The sequence below is a fragment of the Nomascus leucogenys genome, chromosome 2 (genome assembly GCF_006542625.1).
Source record: "Nomascus leucogenys isolate Asia chromosome 2, Asia_NLE_v1, whole genome shotgun sequence".
NCBI lineage: Eukaryota > Metazoa > Chordata > Mammalia > Primates > Hylobatidae > Nomascus > Nomascus leucogenys.
The window spans coordinates 17,018,879-17,038,322 of record NC_044382.1 but is presented as its reverse complement, the minus strand read 5'-3'; the positions used below and the strand labels follow the sequence as shown (position 1 = coordinate 17,038,322).

At 35.9% G+C, this 19,444-nt stretch overlaps 1 protein-coding gene across 1 annotated transcript; it reads left to right on the top strand.

The window, feature by feature from the left end:
- The first annotated feature begins 1,699 nt into the window (after window positions 1-1,699).
- GABRA6 (gamma-aminobutyric acid type A receptor alpha6 subunit) lies at window positions 1,700-18,820 on the top strand. Its single transcript, XM_003268614.3, has 9 exons — window positions 1,700-2,177; window positions 2,380-2,498; window positions 3,086-3,153; window positions 5,094-5,314; window positions 5,399-5,481; window positions 5,779-5,922; window positions 6,340-6,492; window positions 8,083-8,342; window positions 17,726-18,820. The coding sequence occupies exons 1-9, from the start codon at window positions 2,140-2,142 to the stop codon at window positions 17,999-18,001; spliced, it is 1,362 nt and encodes a 453-aa protein (XP_003268662.1). The 5' UTR covers window positions 1,700-2,139; the 3' UTR covers window positions 18,002-18,820.
- The last annotated feature ends 624 nt before the right edge of the window (window positions 18,821-19,444 follow it).

Below are 19,444 nucleotides of genomic sequence, written 5' to 3'. Positions count from 1 at the left end.
GGGAGGTGAACAATGAGAACACATGGACACAGGAAGGGGAAAAACAGCACACACTGTGGCCTGTTGGGGATGTGGGGAAAGGGAGAGCATCAGGTTAAGTAGTTAATGCATGCAGGGCTTAATACTTAGGTGATGGGTTGATAGGTGCAGCACAACACGATGGCACACATTTACCTATGTAACAAACCTGCACGTTCTGCACATGTATCCTGGAACTTAAAATTAAATTAAATTAAATTTAAAAAAGAAAAGACAAAAACATTCGGTCTGAAAACCCTCACAAAACTTTCTCTCTGATGACACAAATCAGAGATGAACGGTAAACGTTTCGATAGAAAAAAAGACACACATCTAAAAAAGATAACAGGGATAAATATAGGGTTCTCTGGTTGAAAAAAAGTTGTGATTAATCTGAAGAGAATTATTTCATAGCATCATATATACCAGATATTTAGGGGATTTAAGTAATAGCACAATTAATGTGAGTTGAAAATACATTGTGGTCACTAGTGGCTGTAGGTTTAAAGGAGAATAAAAAGAATGAGTAAAGATGTGAAAATTGGATCCCATAATGAACACAAAAAGGTTTTAGGGGTGTTTCCCTTAAATTAGAGAAAACATTGTAGGTATCTTCATTTAAATGGCTGCCATGTGTCTTTCCCTGACAATAATGTATTCAAATGTTCCTCAAATGATTTATGTCATGTTCTCAAGTGTGACTGTTACGGCTGTGCTATATGTCTGTAATAGTTACCAGGGCCTTTGTAGAATTTGAATTCCAAAGGCACAGATTGTGAACTGGGTGAGTAAGGAATGAATTTGGCAGGAGGATGGTGAATTGAGACTTTTGATCCTTAATCTTATGTTCCTGAATTTAAATATCTATGTGTGTGTGTATAATATATATTATAAAATATAATATTTTATATTATATGTATTTTTATAATATATATTTTATATTATATATTTTTTATAATATACATTCTATATAATATATATTCTATATAATAGATATACATGCAGAAATATATATTCACAATGCCTTTAAAATTTTTTTTATTTAATAAATTTTTTATTTAATAAATTTTTATTTAAAGAAAAGATTAAAATTTTAAGGCTTAAATGAACTTTTTTTGACTACAACTTCCTCCTAGCAGAACTGAGAATAGAATGCTGTTTCTTGGATTCAGACATTTTCCTTTCGACCTGTGGCAAGCCTAATAAAATAGTGCCAGAATCATCAACATTAACCACGTGTATAGATGCTTTATTTTTGCAACATTTCTGCATGAGGAGCCTTAACCTGCTATTTCTCAGGCATTGTCTTCTATAGGTGGCATTCCAGAAACTGACCAGGTCTCTAATGATAGCAGTAGATCCCACTTCTGTCTTAGCTTGAGATGACACAACTTTGACAATAAGTGTCAGCAAAGTACCTTTAAAAAAATATTTACTCAACAGCAAGATGGCCGCAAGTTGTTCTGTTGTGTTACAAGTGCTGGTAAATAAATCATAAGGAATAATTTTTAAATACATAAGGGTGTGGCTGTAGCTAGTAATGCTGATGAAAATCAGAAAGGGAATCCAAGAGGGTCCCAATAGTGTTAGACTTTTTAAACAGTAAGAGCTGTGTAGGATTCCTTCTGTGAACCATAAAAATAATAAACACTGAGCCCATTGGAACATAATCTCGATCAGCAAGATGCCACTGCTTTCCAGATTTCCTCACAGGGCCCTGCTAATTCCATGCCAAAACTGGCAGTGGATTTCTTCCTTCTAATCTCCCCTAATGCCTTATTCGATTATTGTCACTGCTCTCTGACCATGCACTGTCCCTTCAGACTCTCATTTCCCAACTGAGTCAGTCAGAGGAGCCTGGGTGTCTGCAGGACATAATCTAAGACCACAAACCACCTTGTTCCACGTGAGAAAAAGGAAACAAGAAAGAAAGGAGCCAGGGGAACCCTGCAAATTTTTAGGCAGCCTCTTTTATCTATTGGATTACTGACTTGAGGCAAACAAGGAACAGAGATATGAGGGGTTTGAAAGATTTCTCCAGTTGATTGGCAAAGGAGAGCTGGCTAGTAGGGAGGACGATCCTAGGAGGAGGGTGAATTGTGCATTTCAGTGCACTGCAGGATGGCGTCGCCTCTGCCCTGGCTGTGCATTATTCTGTGGTGAGTAAGATTCTTTTTCCTGATTTTTCTTTTTATCTCAGAGGAAAGGAAAAGTATACATCCATTGGGTGACTCCTATATCAAATCATGAAAGAGGCCAGAAGTGATGTAGCATGTATTTGTAACAGGGTGGAATAGAGTAGATTAGACAAAACCTCTTCTCTGAGCCTGGGAGTAAGGATCATTGACTCTCTACTCACAGGCTAGAAAATGCCCTAGGGAAACTCGAAGATGAAGGCAACTTCTACTCAGAAAATGTCAGTCGGATCCTGGACAACTTGCTTGAAGGCTATGACAATCGGCTGCGGCCGGGATTTGGAGGTAAGAAGCTGCATCTTTGCTACACAAACACCTGTAGTCTCCTTCCTCCGTTTCTGCCCTTTAAAGACCCAGAAGAGTCAGAAACGAGGTAGTGGAAAGGGGCAGGGGTATGAGAGAGAGACCATGTGTATGTTCCCATCCAGTCTCTGCCTCATCCACCATTAGTAGCCTTGTTCAAGTTATTTGAACTCTCTAAGCCTCATATCCTAAATTGTAGTATGAGTATATGATCAATGTTTGCCTCACAGAGTTGTATGAGTACAAAATGAGACTATTCATGTAAAACAGTTTTCTTAGCACTTTCCCATTAAAGCCATCAATATACATTAGTTACTATCATTTTCATTAGAATGAATCTAGCTTCTTTCAATCCTTAATGTTCTCCCAATTGACTAGAATAAATTCAAAATAAGGCCACTGACGTGAGTTTCAGAGTTGAGAGACCCAAGGATCCCCATTACTGGAATGCAATAGGACACATTGCAGATACTGGCTATGATAAGTAAGGGGTTTGGTGGTAGAGGGCTGAGATCAATCCCTTTAACATCAGTGGTGATAATTGTTTCATCCCTCCGGGCTAATTTCAGGTGCTGTCACTGAAGTCAAAACAGACATTTATGTGACCAGTTTTGGGCCCGTGTCAGATGTGGAGATGGTGAGTAAGTTCTAAGTGAGTTGGGTGTTTTCATTTCAGGGAGGAGAGTGGAGTCCCAAAACTAATGATAATGGGCATTGCCGCCAAGCTTGGCTCCAGATTCATGACACAATATGTTTATTCCTGCTGGGAGGGCATGACCATTAGAGCAGATTCCTGGCTTAATCTTCACATTTCACTAAGGGCTTGAACATTTTAAGCTGAGGGACTTTTTAAAATTATGTCCTCTCTTCCATCCACATACTATGCACTAATTCTTCCCTCCAAAGAGAAGAGTTTTTTCCCTTTCTTTGTGAAGCTCTAGCAAATTTATTGGAGGAAGAAAAAAAACACACAGATCTTATTCCATATAAAAGTTTATTGAGTATGTCTATAAAACCTAAAGCATAATTGTCTTTTGTGGCAACATCATTATCAGTACATTTTATTAAAACAGTAAAGAGGTCATTTGGAAAGGCTGATGCTCTCCACCTTTTACATTGAGGATGGACCAGTAGGTGTTCTGGGGACTCTGTTCCAGGTACAGATGGCTGTAGCATTCGTAAGAGGGTATTTATAGTAAGTAGCAATGAAAACTTGAACTCATCTTTTAGAACAAAGTGTATCATGGTATTCTTTTATGGTTCTCAGGTGGCATTTCTCTCTAAAACGGAAATGTAAATATGAATGCTGAAGTAAACATAACTGTCTTTAAAGAGGTTCATCATTAGGTTTTATTAGGGAAATGTAATTCTAAAGAAACAGTTATTGGAGACTTTTTCATTTTCTGCTTTTTTAAGTTGGCAAGAAGATGTAAAGAAAGGGAAAAGGAAGGAGTAAAGGAAGAAGAGAAAGGGATATGGAGGAAAAGAAGGAAGAAATAAAATTGAAAGAAAGGGAAAGAGGGAGGAAGGGCTTTATTCAAGAGATAATTATCTTACTATATAAGGAGAAAGAAGAGTTAGCAATATTCAGAATCCTGAATTATTTTAGTATCATATTTTTCATTCGTGTTCTAAGCCACTCCAAGTATAAACAACTACAACAATTTGCTATTGTATTGTTGAAGTCTGGGTATACTTAGTGTTCTATTATATGCTTGTGTCTGTTTTTACAGTTTATTTGTACAACAGATCCCTATTATATCCTGAGTCATTATTGTATGGGTATATTGCTTGTCAAATTATATTTTTAAAATGTAATCACTACTTGCCATAATAAGTTTCATAAAGTAATTTATCTAAGTAGGCAAAGCAATTATTTGCAACACTTTGATGTAATTACAAGTTGTTATTTGTTATTGACTTTTGCAATAGCTCTTATTATAATTCTTAAACATTTTAATGTTATGTCATAAAAGCCACAAATTAACTCATAATTTTGATTATACATACTTAAATGATACCCTCTTTAGAATAATCATGGTAACACTTGTTTTTTTGTTCCCTGAGAACAATATAAAATAATTTTGATGTGCGGCTATAGTGTGTTTATCACGTAAGGTTTATCTATGGGTGGAATTTTACTGAATGGTACTCTGAAGCTCTGAGATACCTTTGAGGGTGAATGAGGTGCAAAGGGAATAGTTAGTCTAACCAATGGTAAAAAGGCCAGCCAGCACAAAGGCTAAACTAAGTATTTCCATAATTTTTTTCTAGATTAAGGAGGACATATTGATAGATGGAAATATGGATGACTGGATAGATAAAGAGGAAGAATATTACGGAAAGTCAAGGTGGAGGAGGGAAGTTTACACATCACAGCACTATCTTTTATAACAATGCAAACTTTCTGAGTTTGAGAATAATAACAACTGGCTAAAATTACAGCTTTGTGAGAAATTATTGCCATAAAAAGTTGCTTTATTGCTTAAGTTTTGAGATTGGGTGTATAGGCTAGTGAATAAACTATTCTTAGCAAACTATCTTTCCAGCCCAAACAAATATTTTATTTTCTCTTAGGAGTATACGATGGATGTTTTTTTCCGCCAGACTTGGACTGATGAGAGGTTGAAGTTTGGGGGGCCAACTGAGATTCTGAGTTTGAATAACTTGATGGTCAGTAAAATCTGGACGCCTGACACCTTTTTCAGAAATGGTAAAAAGTCCATTGCTCACAACATGACAACTCCTAATAAACTCTTCAGAATAATGCAGAATGGAACCATTTTATACACCATGAGGTGAGGTTTCTCCAATTCTATTTTCCCTGCCTAAATGATACGTCCATAATACTAATTCAGAACCGTTGTTTTCAATGTTCCTAGGCTTACCATCAATGCTGACTGTCCCATGAGGCTGGTTAACTTTCCTATGGATGGGCATGCTTGTCCACTCAAGTTTGGGAGCTGTAAGTTATAACAGGCTTCTGAGAGTCAAATAATACATCCAAAATATATAATTACTTGGTTTTAGTTGATACTGGAAATCAAGGAAGAAATAGAATCACGACACTATCAGTGTGATTCTAGGAATATACTTAATCATTCTGTCAGTCTCATAAATTGAGGCTTTAGTCATCAAGATTAAAGAAAACATTAAATACAATTTATGCTTGTATTTCCTTTTATAGACAGTGTGCACTTTGAACAAAAAAAAGACAACTTGTCAAATTCACTGCTATATTTAATTTGTTTCAAATATTTAGATGCTTATCCCAAAAGTGAAATCATATATACATGGAAAAAAGGACCACTTTACTCAGTAGAAGTCCCAGAAGAATCTTCGAGCCTTCTCCAGTATGATCTAATTGGACAAACAGTATCTAGTGAGACAATTAAATCTAACACAGGTAACAATTTGACCAAAGGATGGAAATAATCCCTCAGGATGACTCCAGTGCACATTTTCAAAATATCTATTTATTTTTCCTTTGCCTTAGCCATTCTCAGCTAAGCATGCTGTTTTGAAGTGATGAGTAGCTTTCCTTAAAATTGATTTTGCAACCAGGTGCATATAAAGATTTGTGTGATCTTGGAATAAGTAGTTTTTTTTTATGTATATGATATAAAGAACCCTACTGAAAACAATGAGCTGATGTGTCTCTTCACTCTATCATCTGCTGATCAAGTAGCTTTCTCATATACTGAAATGTACCTTTGCTTGTTTTCTTCCAATGTTAATTTAAAAATTGTCAAGCTTTACATTCAACTGCATTCTTTTTCAGACTGTCAGCAGTAATAATACTGACATATGTGTCTTCCAACAGGTGAATACGTTATAATGACAGTTTACTTCCATTTGCAAAGGAAGATGGGCTACTTCATGATACAGATATACACTCCTTGCATTATGACAGTCATTCTTTCCCAGGTGTCTTTCTGGATTAATAAGGAGTCCGTCCCAGCACGAACTGTTTTTGGTATGTCTCACATTTTGTACTTCATGTACATTCATCCTCCACCTTTCATTGCTTGTGTATTTTGAGTAAATATTCACACCGGTGCACTTTTTCAATCCACAAAGAAAATAGGTTCCTGTCTCATCCAGACATACGTATCATGCAAATCAGTCATTATATCACAAGTTGTGTGATGAATCAACAAAAATTTTGTCTCAGTGAGAATTATGGCTGGTTTCCTATGACTTTCATGTGTCCTATTTGCAGTGTTTTATCTTGATTTTGTTTGTCATAACTGAGGAAAAGCAGGAAGTTGAAAATTACATGTAAATCCATGAAAGCAAAACATTAAGGTATTGAACACAGTAATACATAAGTTGTATACTCCTTTTATTAGGTTGACCCATATAAAATTGTCATTTCGTCAATTTTTTATGATTCAACCTACATATTTAGTTCCACTTATAGATAGAATCACTACTAATTTTGATAAAACAAAATTAAATAATAAGAAAAAGAGCTTCAACTGGAAACATCAGTGACACATTCCAATGTTTTTCTTGAGTTTAATGATTATAAATTTAGTAGTCTGTAAGATAGACCTAAATTGAATAGAAATCATAAATCTTGATTTTTTTAAATTTACTAAGTTAAAATAGATTTTTTTGAAAATTACAAAAGAATGCCAACATAAGGATGTTGACCATCAATATTATACATCTCCTAATTGTATAAATTCCCCAGGTCATAGTTCAAGAAAGAAAACTGCCAGCAAGTGAGTGATAAATTTTATCTTCTAATGAGTAAATATCATACCTTAAAATCTAGCTAGAAATACAAACAAATTAGGTAACCTAATTTTATGCTAATATTTATACCATTTTTATTTATTAACTATCATTTAACACGTTAGCTGGTAAAACTGATCTGAAATTCAAGTTTTTTTTCTTTTCCTTTCTTTTTTTTTTTTTTTTTTTTTGAGACGGAGTCTCCTTCTGTTGCCAAGGCTGGAGTGCCGTGGCGCAATCTCGGCTCACTGCAAGCTCCGCCTCCCGGGTTCACGCCATTCTCCTGCCTCAGCCTCCTGAGTAGCTGGGACTACAGGTGCCCGCCACCAAGCCCGGCTAATTTTTTGTATTTTTAGTAGAGACGGGGTTTCACCGTGTTAGCCAGGATAGAATGGTCTCGATCCCCTGACCTCGTGATCCGCCCGCCTTGGCCTCCCAAACTGTTGGGATTATAGGTGTGAGCCACCACGCCCGGCCTCAAGTTTTTTTTTTTTCTTAAGTGGTAATAATTTGTTACAAGTTCTCTCAAGCCCTAAACAACTAGAACTACTTACGACTTAAATTTTACAATAACTAGTTCGATTCAGCAAACTCAAAATTTTTTGAGCAGTTATAATGTATAAGTCACTTCACTAAATATTGAAAGATTCAGAAATGATAATACTTATGATAATAATTATGAACAATTATAATACAAAAAATATTTTTAAAAATTACTTTGCCTTGGTAGAGTGTTTTCTCTTCTCCTCTGACACATTCTCATTTGATTTTGCCATAGGATTCCCAGTGCTAATATTACATTTCCTATTCTTTTTTATTTTAGGGATCACCACTGTTTTAACTATGACCACTTTGAGCATTAGTGCTCGGCACTCTTTGCCAAAAGTGTCATATGCCACTGCCATGGATTGGTTCATAGCTGTTTGCTTTGCTTTCGTCTTCTCTGCTCTTATCGAGTTCGCAGCTGTCAACTACTTTACCAATCTTCAGACACAGAAGGCCAAAAGGAAGGCACAGATTGCAGCCCCACCCACAGTGACAATATCAAAAGCTACTGAACCTTTGGAAGCTGAGATTGTTTTGGTAATTGTTTGCTTTTTCTATCATTACCTACTGTAGGAAAAAGCAGCCTAAACAGTGATCAGAAACAATGAAAGTGTCCAAAAGTAATGTGAGTTGAGTACAGGTTATATAACTGTAGTTTCAAGAGCAAGGCCAGTTTCTGTTCCAACTTCACAGAGAAAAGCTATGGAACAATCCTTCATTTATCTTTGCTGTAAACTTTGGGCATTCTTCTTTCATCATCCTCACTTATACTGGCAGATTCCAGGCTCTCAGAGGAGACTAGAAAATTCTAAGCCTTTAGATGTTTCTTTTGAACAAAATCACTTGTACCAACTAGGGGGAAAAAAGTAAAACAAGAAAAAAATGTTTTTTCTAATGAGGTTTCAGAGTCTGCAGGAAAGAAACAGGGACTTCTATGGAATGGACAATTTTTGTTATAAATCCGCTTGCTGCTTTATTTCAAGAGGGCAAGGCATCTGTGAATAATGAATAATAGATTCTCTGAATGTTGAGTCATAACCCAATAATTTGATTCATATTAAAACATTTTCATGTTCACATTTGTATATTAAATATATGTATATAAATGAGTTTATAGACAGTGGCTTACATTCAGTGAGAAATAGTTATAAATTTTTGTTAAATTTGCTGTGGCTAAGCTCTGGTCCCCAGAAGTTTTTGAATAAGAAACAAATGGTAGCATTAATATTTCAAGGGCTGTTAATATGCCCCCAGATTTCAATTTTGCATAAAAGTAAATTATAACAACAATTAAGCTGAACATACTTATTTTAATGGATAATAAAACTGATTGACAGGCATAAATTTTTATTTTAATACAAATCTTAAAGAGCTCTTAGAAGAGGAATATTTTGCTCTGTGAATTCAAGTAAGGCAGACACTTTGAACTGAAAATTTTTTTACAACTGATCAATTCTAGTAAGCATTTGCATATCTGAAAACTACGTGCAGCTCACTAATCCTCAGTTTAACTTTATGATAAACGTTTTAAAGTGATTTGTTTTTTACTTTTCAGAATCTGTGGCACTGTTGACTAAAAAGGTCATCATTTTCCTATTGAAATTTTGTCTTTGATAAACTAAGAAACTTGTTTGAGAATTTATATTTTCTCCAAGAAATGAGAGGCCATCCCCATAATATGTAGAAATATATAATTTAAGGATTTTTTAATTAGCCCTTATTTAAAAAAATAAAGAAAAAAGAAAAAAATGCCATTCAGTGATCCAGTTTAATTACCTTCTTTTACAAGTGGAAAACACAGTCTAGAAGAGAGAAAATATTAGTTTCTAGTTGGTAGAAAATCTAGGAATTGATTCAAAAACTTTGTATAAGCTGAATGCGGTGGCTCATGCCTCTCATCCCAGCATTTTGGGAGGCTGAGCTGGAAGGATCACTTGAAGCCAGGAGTTAAAAATCAGAATGGGCAACATAGCAGGCTGACCCCCATATCTGCAAAAATAAAAAATAAAAAATTGCTCTGTGATGGTGGCATATGCTTGCAGTTCTAGCTATTCAGGGAACTGAGGCAAGAAGATGGCTTGCATACAGGATTTTGAAGTTACAGTGAGCCATGATCACGCCACTGAACTCCATCCTGGGAGACACATTTAGACACTGTCTCTGTAATAATAATAATAATAATCAGAAGAAGAAGAAGAACTTCTGAAATCCACAGCATTACAGAGACTGAGTCCATCCTCCCCAAGAATTCCTTAAAGACTGAAATATACCAGGGTGCATACCACAGGATAAAAGATTTTAAGAATGTAGTTGAGTCCCAAAATTCTTCCTTTGACTTAATAATATATTCTTTATGTATATGTAGTTTGAAAGGTCATCAAAATATAAATTTCATAACAAAATATCCTAGTCTGCAGACTTGCTCCACAATGTTAAAACCATTTTTTGTCATGGTAAATTCCAAATGTTTCTGAGAATTATTTCGTGTTAGTAGAAATAAGCGATTCTGTTACATCTGTATGCATATAAGTATATAACCTATATATTGTCCATAGGTACATATTAATATATATCTATAAATGAAAAAAGTGCTTATCAGAATTCAGCTTACCAGTTTCTTATTTGAGTAATGTAGTAAAAGTGAAAAAAAAAAAAAGATGGTCAAAAACAGAAAAAAAATTGATCCATTTTGAATATGCTCATAGGTCAGATAATGAAATTTAAAAAAAGACCAATTTTTTTGCTTTACCTTTTTTGAAATATGCAGTACTGAGAAGAGGATGATTTCAAATCCTTGGAGAAAACGTAATCACCCCCTCAGGCTATTATTTTAAAGATATAATTTATTAATTTAAGATGGAATTTAAGATCTCAGGTTTTGATATAAACTGTCTCCTATAAACCTAAAATAGTAACATATAATGAGTAGGTCTTCTGGGAAGCTAGATTTCAAGAAACGGTATGTAAATAATCTCCAAGTACTTTTTTCCTGCAGGTGGCATTTATTTTTTCTTCTGAAAAATTATATTTCTGAACCTGGTTTTACTTAAAATATTTTAAAGCAACACATAGGGAAATTTGGATTCTAAAAGGCTGAAGTGTAAAAATAAACATAAAAACAAAAATGCCCAAATCAAACAATGTAAACCTTGAAGGTATCAAAACTAAATATAGGTGATTACATAGGACATTTGCATTATATTTGTTCTTGTCAAACCTTGGCAAGTTGTCTTATATGATGTAGAGGAACAAACATAAATTACACATTTGCAATTTATACTACACAATGGTATATTTTGATTGCAAGACATTTTCTTCCAAATACCATGACATTTAAAAATACCTATTCAGTTGTAACCAAAACAACATTATTTGAATAAGTTTGACATTGAAACAGCAAACTAATGTGGTGAAGTTGAAATGAAATTAAGTGCTTGGATATTTCATATGATTCTATGTTGTATATTTTAATATGTTCATTGTTTTTCACAAGAAACTACTTAGAGTGAATGTGGGTAAAAGTTTATTCATTTTATCACTTTGATCCCAACCTTAAAACATAATAATAATGGAGAAACTCAAGCATTTAAAATCTAGATCTCAAACCCAAAAAGGCACCTTAAAGCTAAATCTTCAGAAATGCTCTATAGACTAATTATCTTTCTGTTTTTAAGACATATGGAATTGGGTATTTTATTTTTTATTGATTATTTCTGGAAAAGAAATTGTCAACAGTGTTTTTCCTGCTTATATGGTGATTTTTTCTTATTGTTTTTATCTAGCATGCAACCTTAACATTAGAGGGTTACTTATGTCTTCATGAGTTTCACAGCCTATTAACATGTCTGGAGTATACCTGTACCTATACTGTGTGTAAGACCAACTTTGGTCCTTGATTTCTTTTTGCATAGTTTGCTAGTTTCCTTGTTATTTTAAAGGCCTAAGCCCTCACCACTATGTTCCTGAGAGTCAATCACTCACCCATTCCATCTGCAATCCTTTGAGCAGTGTCATTACTCTCAGTGTAGCTTCTCTTCTTTACATGGGTGTGATGCCTTTTGTAAATTATATAACACAAGATTAACCAAAATTTCATTAGTCAGGACAATTACTATATTCATGTTGATTGCACTATTTATTAATTTCCTTTTTTTCTTTTCATCTGGCACCTATTTATTGACTACTTTTGCATTCATTGAATTACTCATACCATATATATTTGATAAGTGCCTTTATGTGCCAGGCCTTTTGTAGAGTGCTGAGGATATATTAGTGAATGATATCAGAGGGCCTCTTCCCTCATGGAGCTTCTTGTCCAGCAGGAAGTGAGAGAGATCAATAAGCCTTAATAATACCTTGTAATAAAGCCTGTCATTAGAGATGTATAGTGAGCTGCAGAAGAGCCATGCAAAAGTGTCTAACTCAGTCTGGAGAGGTTTTCATTTCTAGAGGAGTGATGTCTAAGCTAAGAACAGAAAAGAAATTAGCCTGGCTCTGTGCTAGAAGCTCTAAGCCAGTTGCTACAAACTTGGGCATAGAGAGGGAAATAAGATATATACCCTTCCTGTGCTCCTTTTTAAGGTGGTAAAGTGCACTGGGCCATTACCATGCTGTTTTTATCTATGTAGAGAGATGTGAAGAATAGAATACTGAAAGATTTACCTTGCCTACTCCAAATATTGCACAGATTTTTTTTTTTTTTTTTTTTGAGATGGAGTCTCGCTCTGTCTCCCAGGCTGGAGCAGATCTTTTTCTAGTACTGTCATTGTTCCCTATAATTAGGATTGAATTAAGACGATTAAAGACGCTATGCACCAGAATGATCACAGTGCCCTTCATGATTGTGCCATTGTATGATTTATGGGGAAGGCAGGATGGGTTAGATGAAGGTCGTAGGTGGTTAGCCCCTTCCCCATACCTTCTGTCAAATCCCCATCCAATACTTCATTATGAACCCTCCAAACATTCTGATATGTTTTCTAGACATGTTCCCTAGCACCATGGATCAACTATTCAATATATTGCTGCCAATAAGCTGCGTGTCTGTAGAAATTCTGGAGTTGTGTCTGTTTTCAACTCTACCAGCTGAAACACAAACACAGGAAAACCCAACAGTTTTAATTTTCCCCATAATGATTAATATGATGACTTTTGCAAACTATCAATACTAAGTGTTTTCAAAAAAATATTTTCTCTTATTAGTGTTGTCACTCTTTGCTCTTTGTAAAAACAAATGCTTGGTTTATCCCCTTAGCAAAGCAGCCCTGGTTAGAATATCTTCTTAAATGGCGGGGGTGATAGGTTACCTCTCAGACCTACTGAGACTCATTGAATTACATATAAAAATCTGTCTAAATACTTCCTAAACACCTTTTCTCTCTATCAAATAGTTGATTGTCATAAAGTCCAGTTTGACTTCAAGTACCTTTGCAATATGACATTACTTGAAACAAAGCAGTGCTCTATAAATACCTAAAGCAGGATGGCACTCAGCAGCAGGGGAGCCCTGCAAAAATTCAAAACCACAGGCGTTCCACTCAAAACAGTGACAGCCCCAAGCTGAGCCCTCATCTGGACTCTGATAAAAGCCTATTTTACCATCAGCTGAAGCTGCTATGCTTACAATAAAGCAGGCAGGGACTGATGCAAACCTGTAGCTTAAATGGCTCACAAAATTTGCTTTCTTTTCATTTCAGAAATTCAGCGTGTTCCTTCTAAACTGATGTCCAATCTCCTTGTGCTGTCAACTGCCAGTTATTTAGCCGCGGATTATCCAGATGTAGGGTAGCCAGGCCTCTTGCATTTCCTTTAGCCTATCATATTTGCTGCCTGTTAAAAATTTCCCCAATCACTCCTGGGCAGTGGGACACTTGTGAATCTAAGCCAGTGATTTCCTATGGGGAGCTATTTCCCCGCAAAGACATTTGGCAATGTCTGGAGATACAACTTGAGGTGGAGGTGGCTAATGGTTATCATGTTGGTAGAGGCCAGGGATGCTGCTCTACAACCCAGGACAGAGAATGGTCCTCCATAACAAAGAGTGATTGGCCCCAAAAGGTCAGTAGTTCTGACCTTGAGACACTGTGCCCAAAACGCTAAAGCTGATAGGAAGAATAGCATAATAATTGTTAAGAGTGCGGTCTGTGGCATCAGAGGGAAATTGAATTCAGGTCCTGCCACTCATTACCTTTGTGAGCTCCCTGCTTAAGCCTCCATTTGCTCATCTATCAAATGAAGATAATATGACATTGTGGATTTTTTGAAGAAATTCGTGAAATAGTATTTGAAAATTGCCTTGTAATGCTAGTCAACAATAGCTTTTAGAACTGGTACTTATAATGTAATATAAAACTGTATTAAAATACAATGTAACATAATCATAAAACTTTTCACCCCTCTCTTTGCCCACCTCCTCCAACAAATCTTGGGAAATGTTTAGATTTTTTTCATTTGTTGATTCGACATTTGTTTAGTAAAGAAATACCGTGTTTTAAATACTTGCTAGGCACTGTGGAATGCTCATACATATGAATAATGTGCCTTCTACCATTAAAGAGTTTCCATGCTAGGAAAGGAGATAAGCCACAACAAAAATAATTACACCTACAAAAGAGAAAATAATAATATCTACAAGAGTCATAATAACTAGGCAGAAAAATGCATAAGGCTGGAGAAATCAGTGATGGTAGGTGTTAATGAGTTTGGTAGCAAAAGATATGAGGGAAAGATAAAAATGGGTGGCAGGTGGATGTTATTTCAGACAAAGAAGAAATAAAGATAGGTGAGTGGTGAGAATGAGAAGCAGACATATTTTGAAAATGATTTAAAAATAGATATAACTAAGATTCCTGAGCAAAAAATATATGTACATATGTATATGTGTGTATATATATATATACACATATATGTGTGTATATAGCTTTATATCATGCCTTTTTCTTAAATTCTTAAAAACATAGTAAAAAACTTACGTGTTAAGTAATGTTTGTCCCTACCTTCACAGATAGAAACTTGAAGCTGAGACAGAATTAGAGTCTATGGCACCTAGGAGGTGTTTAAATCATATTGCACGCAATTAGTAGCTATGAAGCTGTAATCTAGAGACTTCTGACTCTCCTTGTTCTCTTAACTCCTAGGAAACCCTCCACAGAGATTGTTTGGGGAAGTAGATGAGGAAAAGGAGAATGTTAATGTAGGAAACCTTTAATTTCAATATGTTTAATTTTTTAATTTAGGTAAAATTACTGTATCCATTTTACTATAAATTTTTCACGGTGCTTGGTTCTGAATGGTACTTCTGACCTCTGGACCATAACTATTTGGGAATGCTCCTTAAGTCTTTTATGACACTGTGACAATGCACAGATTCATAAATAACTGCCCCCACCATGTCTCTAAAAAACAGGGGGAGAATAAGCGAGGCTTTACATTTTTATGGTACTTAATGTTTTATAGTCACTGATTTATTCCAATGAACTAGGCATGTCTTCCTTCTTTCTACCTAAAATAGAAAGAAAAACATGTTTCAGACAGATAATGCATGCTGTTAAAAGTCAAAATGAGTGTAGAAAGAAAATCTGCTCTGAAGGCTGGCTTCTTTCTACTCTATCATGATTCTTATAAATGTTTGCTAGAGGAAAGTATTTTAGTGTTCCATATGTGGGAGGAGGATGGCTCTTTTTAGAGGGTGAAACAGTGACACCTTTTGCTCTTTCGGGTACAGAATATTTTAATACTATATTTAATAGGTGAAAATTTGGAGTCTGAGAAACATGATAGAAAATTCTTGAAAAATGGTTCTGTGTTCTCTAGGAGAGGCAGCATGCACTGAGACAGTTACTCTGCTTCCATCCGCACACAGCCTGGTGATTCTGGGGCACAGTAGTCCTCAGCTGTCATCTTTTTTTTTTTTAATGGAGTCTTGCTCTGTCCCCAGGCTGGAGTGCAGTGGCGCCATTTTGGTTCACTGAAATCTCTGCCTCCCGGGTTCAAGTGATTCTCCTGCCTCAGCCTCCTAAGTAGTTGGGATTACAGGTGCCTGCTACCATACCGGCTAATTTTTGTATTTCTAATAGAGACAGGGTTTCACCATGTTGGCCAGGCTGGTCTTGAACTCCTGAAGTTGTGACCCACCCACCTCGGCCTCCCAAAGCTGGGATTACAAGCGTCAGCCACAATGCACGGCCCATCTATTTTTAATAGAAAGGTTCCCTCATCTCCTCTTCAAGAGCAGCATATTAGCCCTTCTAATATCTTAAACTCTCTTCTACCTCTAAGACCTATGACTAATTTAATTCTGTCCAGAGTACCACAATACTGGGCCGATAGATAAGAAAGATAGCCCTTGCTTGGAATTCACTGTGGTTTTTTCAAATCAAATCTTGACTACACCATTTGCTTTTGCTTTTGGTAAAGAAACACTTTTCTCCATGGCCCCTAAAAACAGTGAATTTAAGCTCTCTATGAGAACTATTATTATTTAAATACCCAGTAAGTTTCATGGCAAATCAAACAGCAAAATCAAGAGGGGAACATAGAAAAGAAGTTTTGGGGGTTGTTGTCCCTGTAATCCAAATGTCACCACATCGGCAGGTCATTTTGGTCCTGTGGCTCAACCAGCACAGGGGAGGCAGCTGTCTTATACTGTTGCCGCAGTGTTGCTGGCTAAAGCCACGGGAGTTTGCCCACATGGGTCATATACCCTGCCAGGCAGCAAAGTGGTATTTTGCTGCCAGCAAGGAAACAAGGCCATTTTACAATATCAGGGGTAATGCACAGCAAGTGTTTGAAGGCAGAGGTCCAGCAAAGACAAGCTAGCCACAAGGAGGGTGATTGTTACAGGATGCAGACAAGAAAAGATAAGAATCAGAGGAGGGCCCCCTAGACACCAACAGCATGAAAGGAATCTAAATCAAACAGAATCAGAGTCTCTGAACTAGGCCCAATACTTTAGAATAAAGATGAGAAAAATGTTGGAATGAAACAGGCATTGAAATTGACCATTGGAGTTTATTGCTAGCCCTGCCATCATGGACAAGGCATTTCCCCTATCTGGACCCTAGCCTCACTTGCCAGTTATTGTGTTAAACATCCCATTCAAGACTACAGTTGATTGTCTCATGATTTCAGTGAAACAGGAGCTTTACTGATAGAAAGGAGCATATAACAAATCTGAGTTTAGTAAATGAATCATTTTTAGTGACTAAAGGTAGAGAAAGACAAGTTAGAGAGTTCTGAATGGGAAGTAAGGAGTATACAATATAGAAATTCTGAGCTAAGAGGCATGTATATTTCAAGGTATGAACAGTCATCCTACTCAATTTAAGGATATTTATTCCTTGTCACTGGCCTTTGGCATACATAGGCGAATTTTATTTATTTTTTAAATCTTTAAATCATAGCTGATTCAAGCATATGAGTGTGCAAAGATGAGAATGTAGGCTGGGAATGTGTATAGAAGAATGGTGTTAATAAACCAGGCTGTAATTTTTTTGTACTAATTGTCCACATATTCCAAATTGGAATTCACTCCTCCTCCCAATACACACCATTGCCCAAACCCATTGCCCTACAGACTAATACACAACCAGGGGTGGCTATGCCTCTGCAACCTGGCTCGTCTTTCCCTAAGGATACAATGCTTACCGTAGTTCTGTGACATGAAACATGCTTTGTGTTGTTTGCTGATGTATTGAGTAATAGAATGTCAGATGAAAGCAAGTAAATTATTTTACAATGTATTTTAAGCCTTACTTGGAAAAGTAACACCATCAAATACTATTAAGAATTCATTGATGTTTGATCTTACATAGAAAGTAAATTGTCAATAAATATTTGTCAATGGTGAAAGAATGAATAAATAAGCAATTAAGCAATATCTATTCTTTCCTTTGGGCTTAATATTTGTCTTTTTTCCACAGCATCCTGACTCCAAATATCATCTGAAGAAAAGAATCACTTCTCTATCCTTGCCAATAGTTTCATCTTCCGAGGCCAATAAAGTGCTCACTAGAGCACCCATCTTACAATCAACACCTGTCACGCCCCCACCACTCTCGCCAGCCTTTGGAGGCACCAGTAAAATAGACCAGTATTCTCGAATTCTCTTCCCAGTTGCATTTGCAGGATTCAACCTTGTGTACTGGGTAGTTTATCTTTCCAAAGATACAATGGAAGTGAGTAGCAGTGTTGAATAGCTTGCAGCCAGGACAACCTGAATTCTATAAGTTCTTGTTTCCTGTTTCCTATGTTTTCTTAAAAAATAGCATTGAGACTTGTGTAGATGTTTCTCATAACATGAAATCAAACTGGAAATCTGTAACGCAGCTTCAGTAAGCATGTGTGGGCAAAAAAGCAATAATCCTACTCCCTGAAATAGAAAGTTGAAGATTGCTGAAAAATATGACTTTTCTGTATGTCAGAGAAAAACTTTATGAGGATAAAATGGGTTCAAGATGAATTTGTCAACCTTTGTCTTCCATTGTTCAATATTTTTAATTGTCACTGTGAATAACATTTACCGCAAGGCAGATAAAATAAGAAATGCTGACACTTCCAAAGGTTGCCTTAAAATATGTTTATTTTGGCTTAGTTCCCGAGAGAGCAAAATATAAATACAGTCTAAATATTTATCAGTAGGTTAATACCAGCATGTTGGAGGCCTTTATGCTAGTAAAATGGCTTTCAGTGGCATTGTAAGGCCTACATTGAGCTTAGCCATTTGTTTTTAACCTCGCTGTGCTCTTTTACCTCAATAAAATGTGGTGTTTGTATACATATAAATTATACATAGCTCATAAATTATGTATGCATATGTACATAGCTGTAGTTGGACTAAAATTCAGTGTGTTTTATCCTACTAAATTCTCCTTTTAAAATAATACACTTACCATAATTCTATGAGGTTGTAGAAAAAAGTACTCATTATAAGGAAGCCTTGTATATTATGACTATGGTTATCTCTTGTGTTTTCCACATTTCCAATTATAACACTAAATAAAACAACAATAAACATGGTTCTCTGGATCTGTTTCATGCAACTAGAGAGAGACTTTCTTTAGGTGTGAAGAAGTGAAGTGGTTACCTCTACCCCAATGTTATTGCCCCTGGTGAGAGGTAGGAGAAATGGGACAACCAGGCACAGTTACCTAGCTCTGATAAAAGATTGAATTTATATTCAAGTAGTTAATCTTTCCTTTTTTCCTGCTCAATCAACAATGAAAAATGAATAAGACTACTCTTCTCCCTTTCCATTACTCCCATTCTTTCCTGATGCTTCACTCTAACCGTATTTCTCCCACATAGAATTCTTATAGGGAAGTAGGAACTAAGAGTAGGAGAAAGCATGTGGTGTGATTTGTCTAAGTGGACAAACCCCTCATTAGATGTTCCTGGGTCTTAAATATCATAGAGATCACCTTGAGACCAGAACCCAGAAAAAAAAAATTAATACTACTACTTTCTTAATTTTACCCAGAAAAATGCAAATATACTACAGCTAAACAACTTGAAGTTTAATTGAAACAGCACTCTACTAAATGTGAGGAGACTGAGGTCTCTGTGCAACTTCTGTATCATTTAGCTCCTTGGCCCAATATCTTTGTTTTGGGGAGACTCAGCTTTATTCTCATCTATAGAAT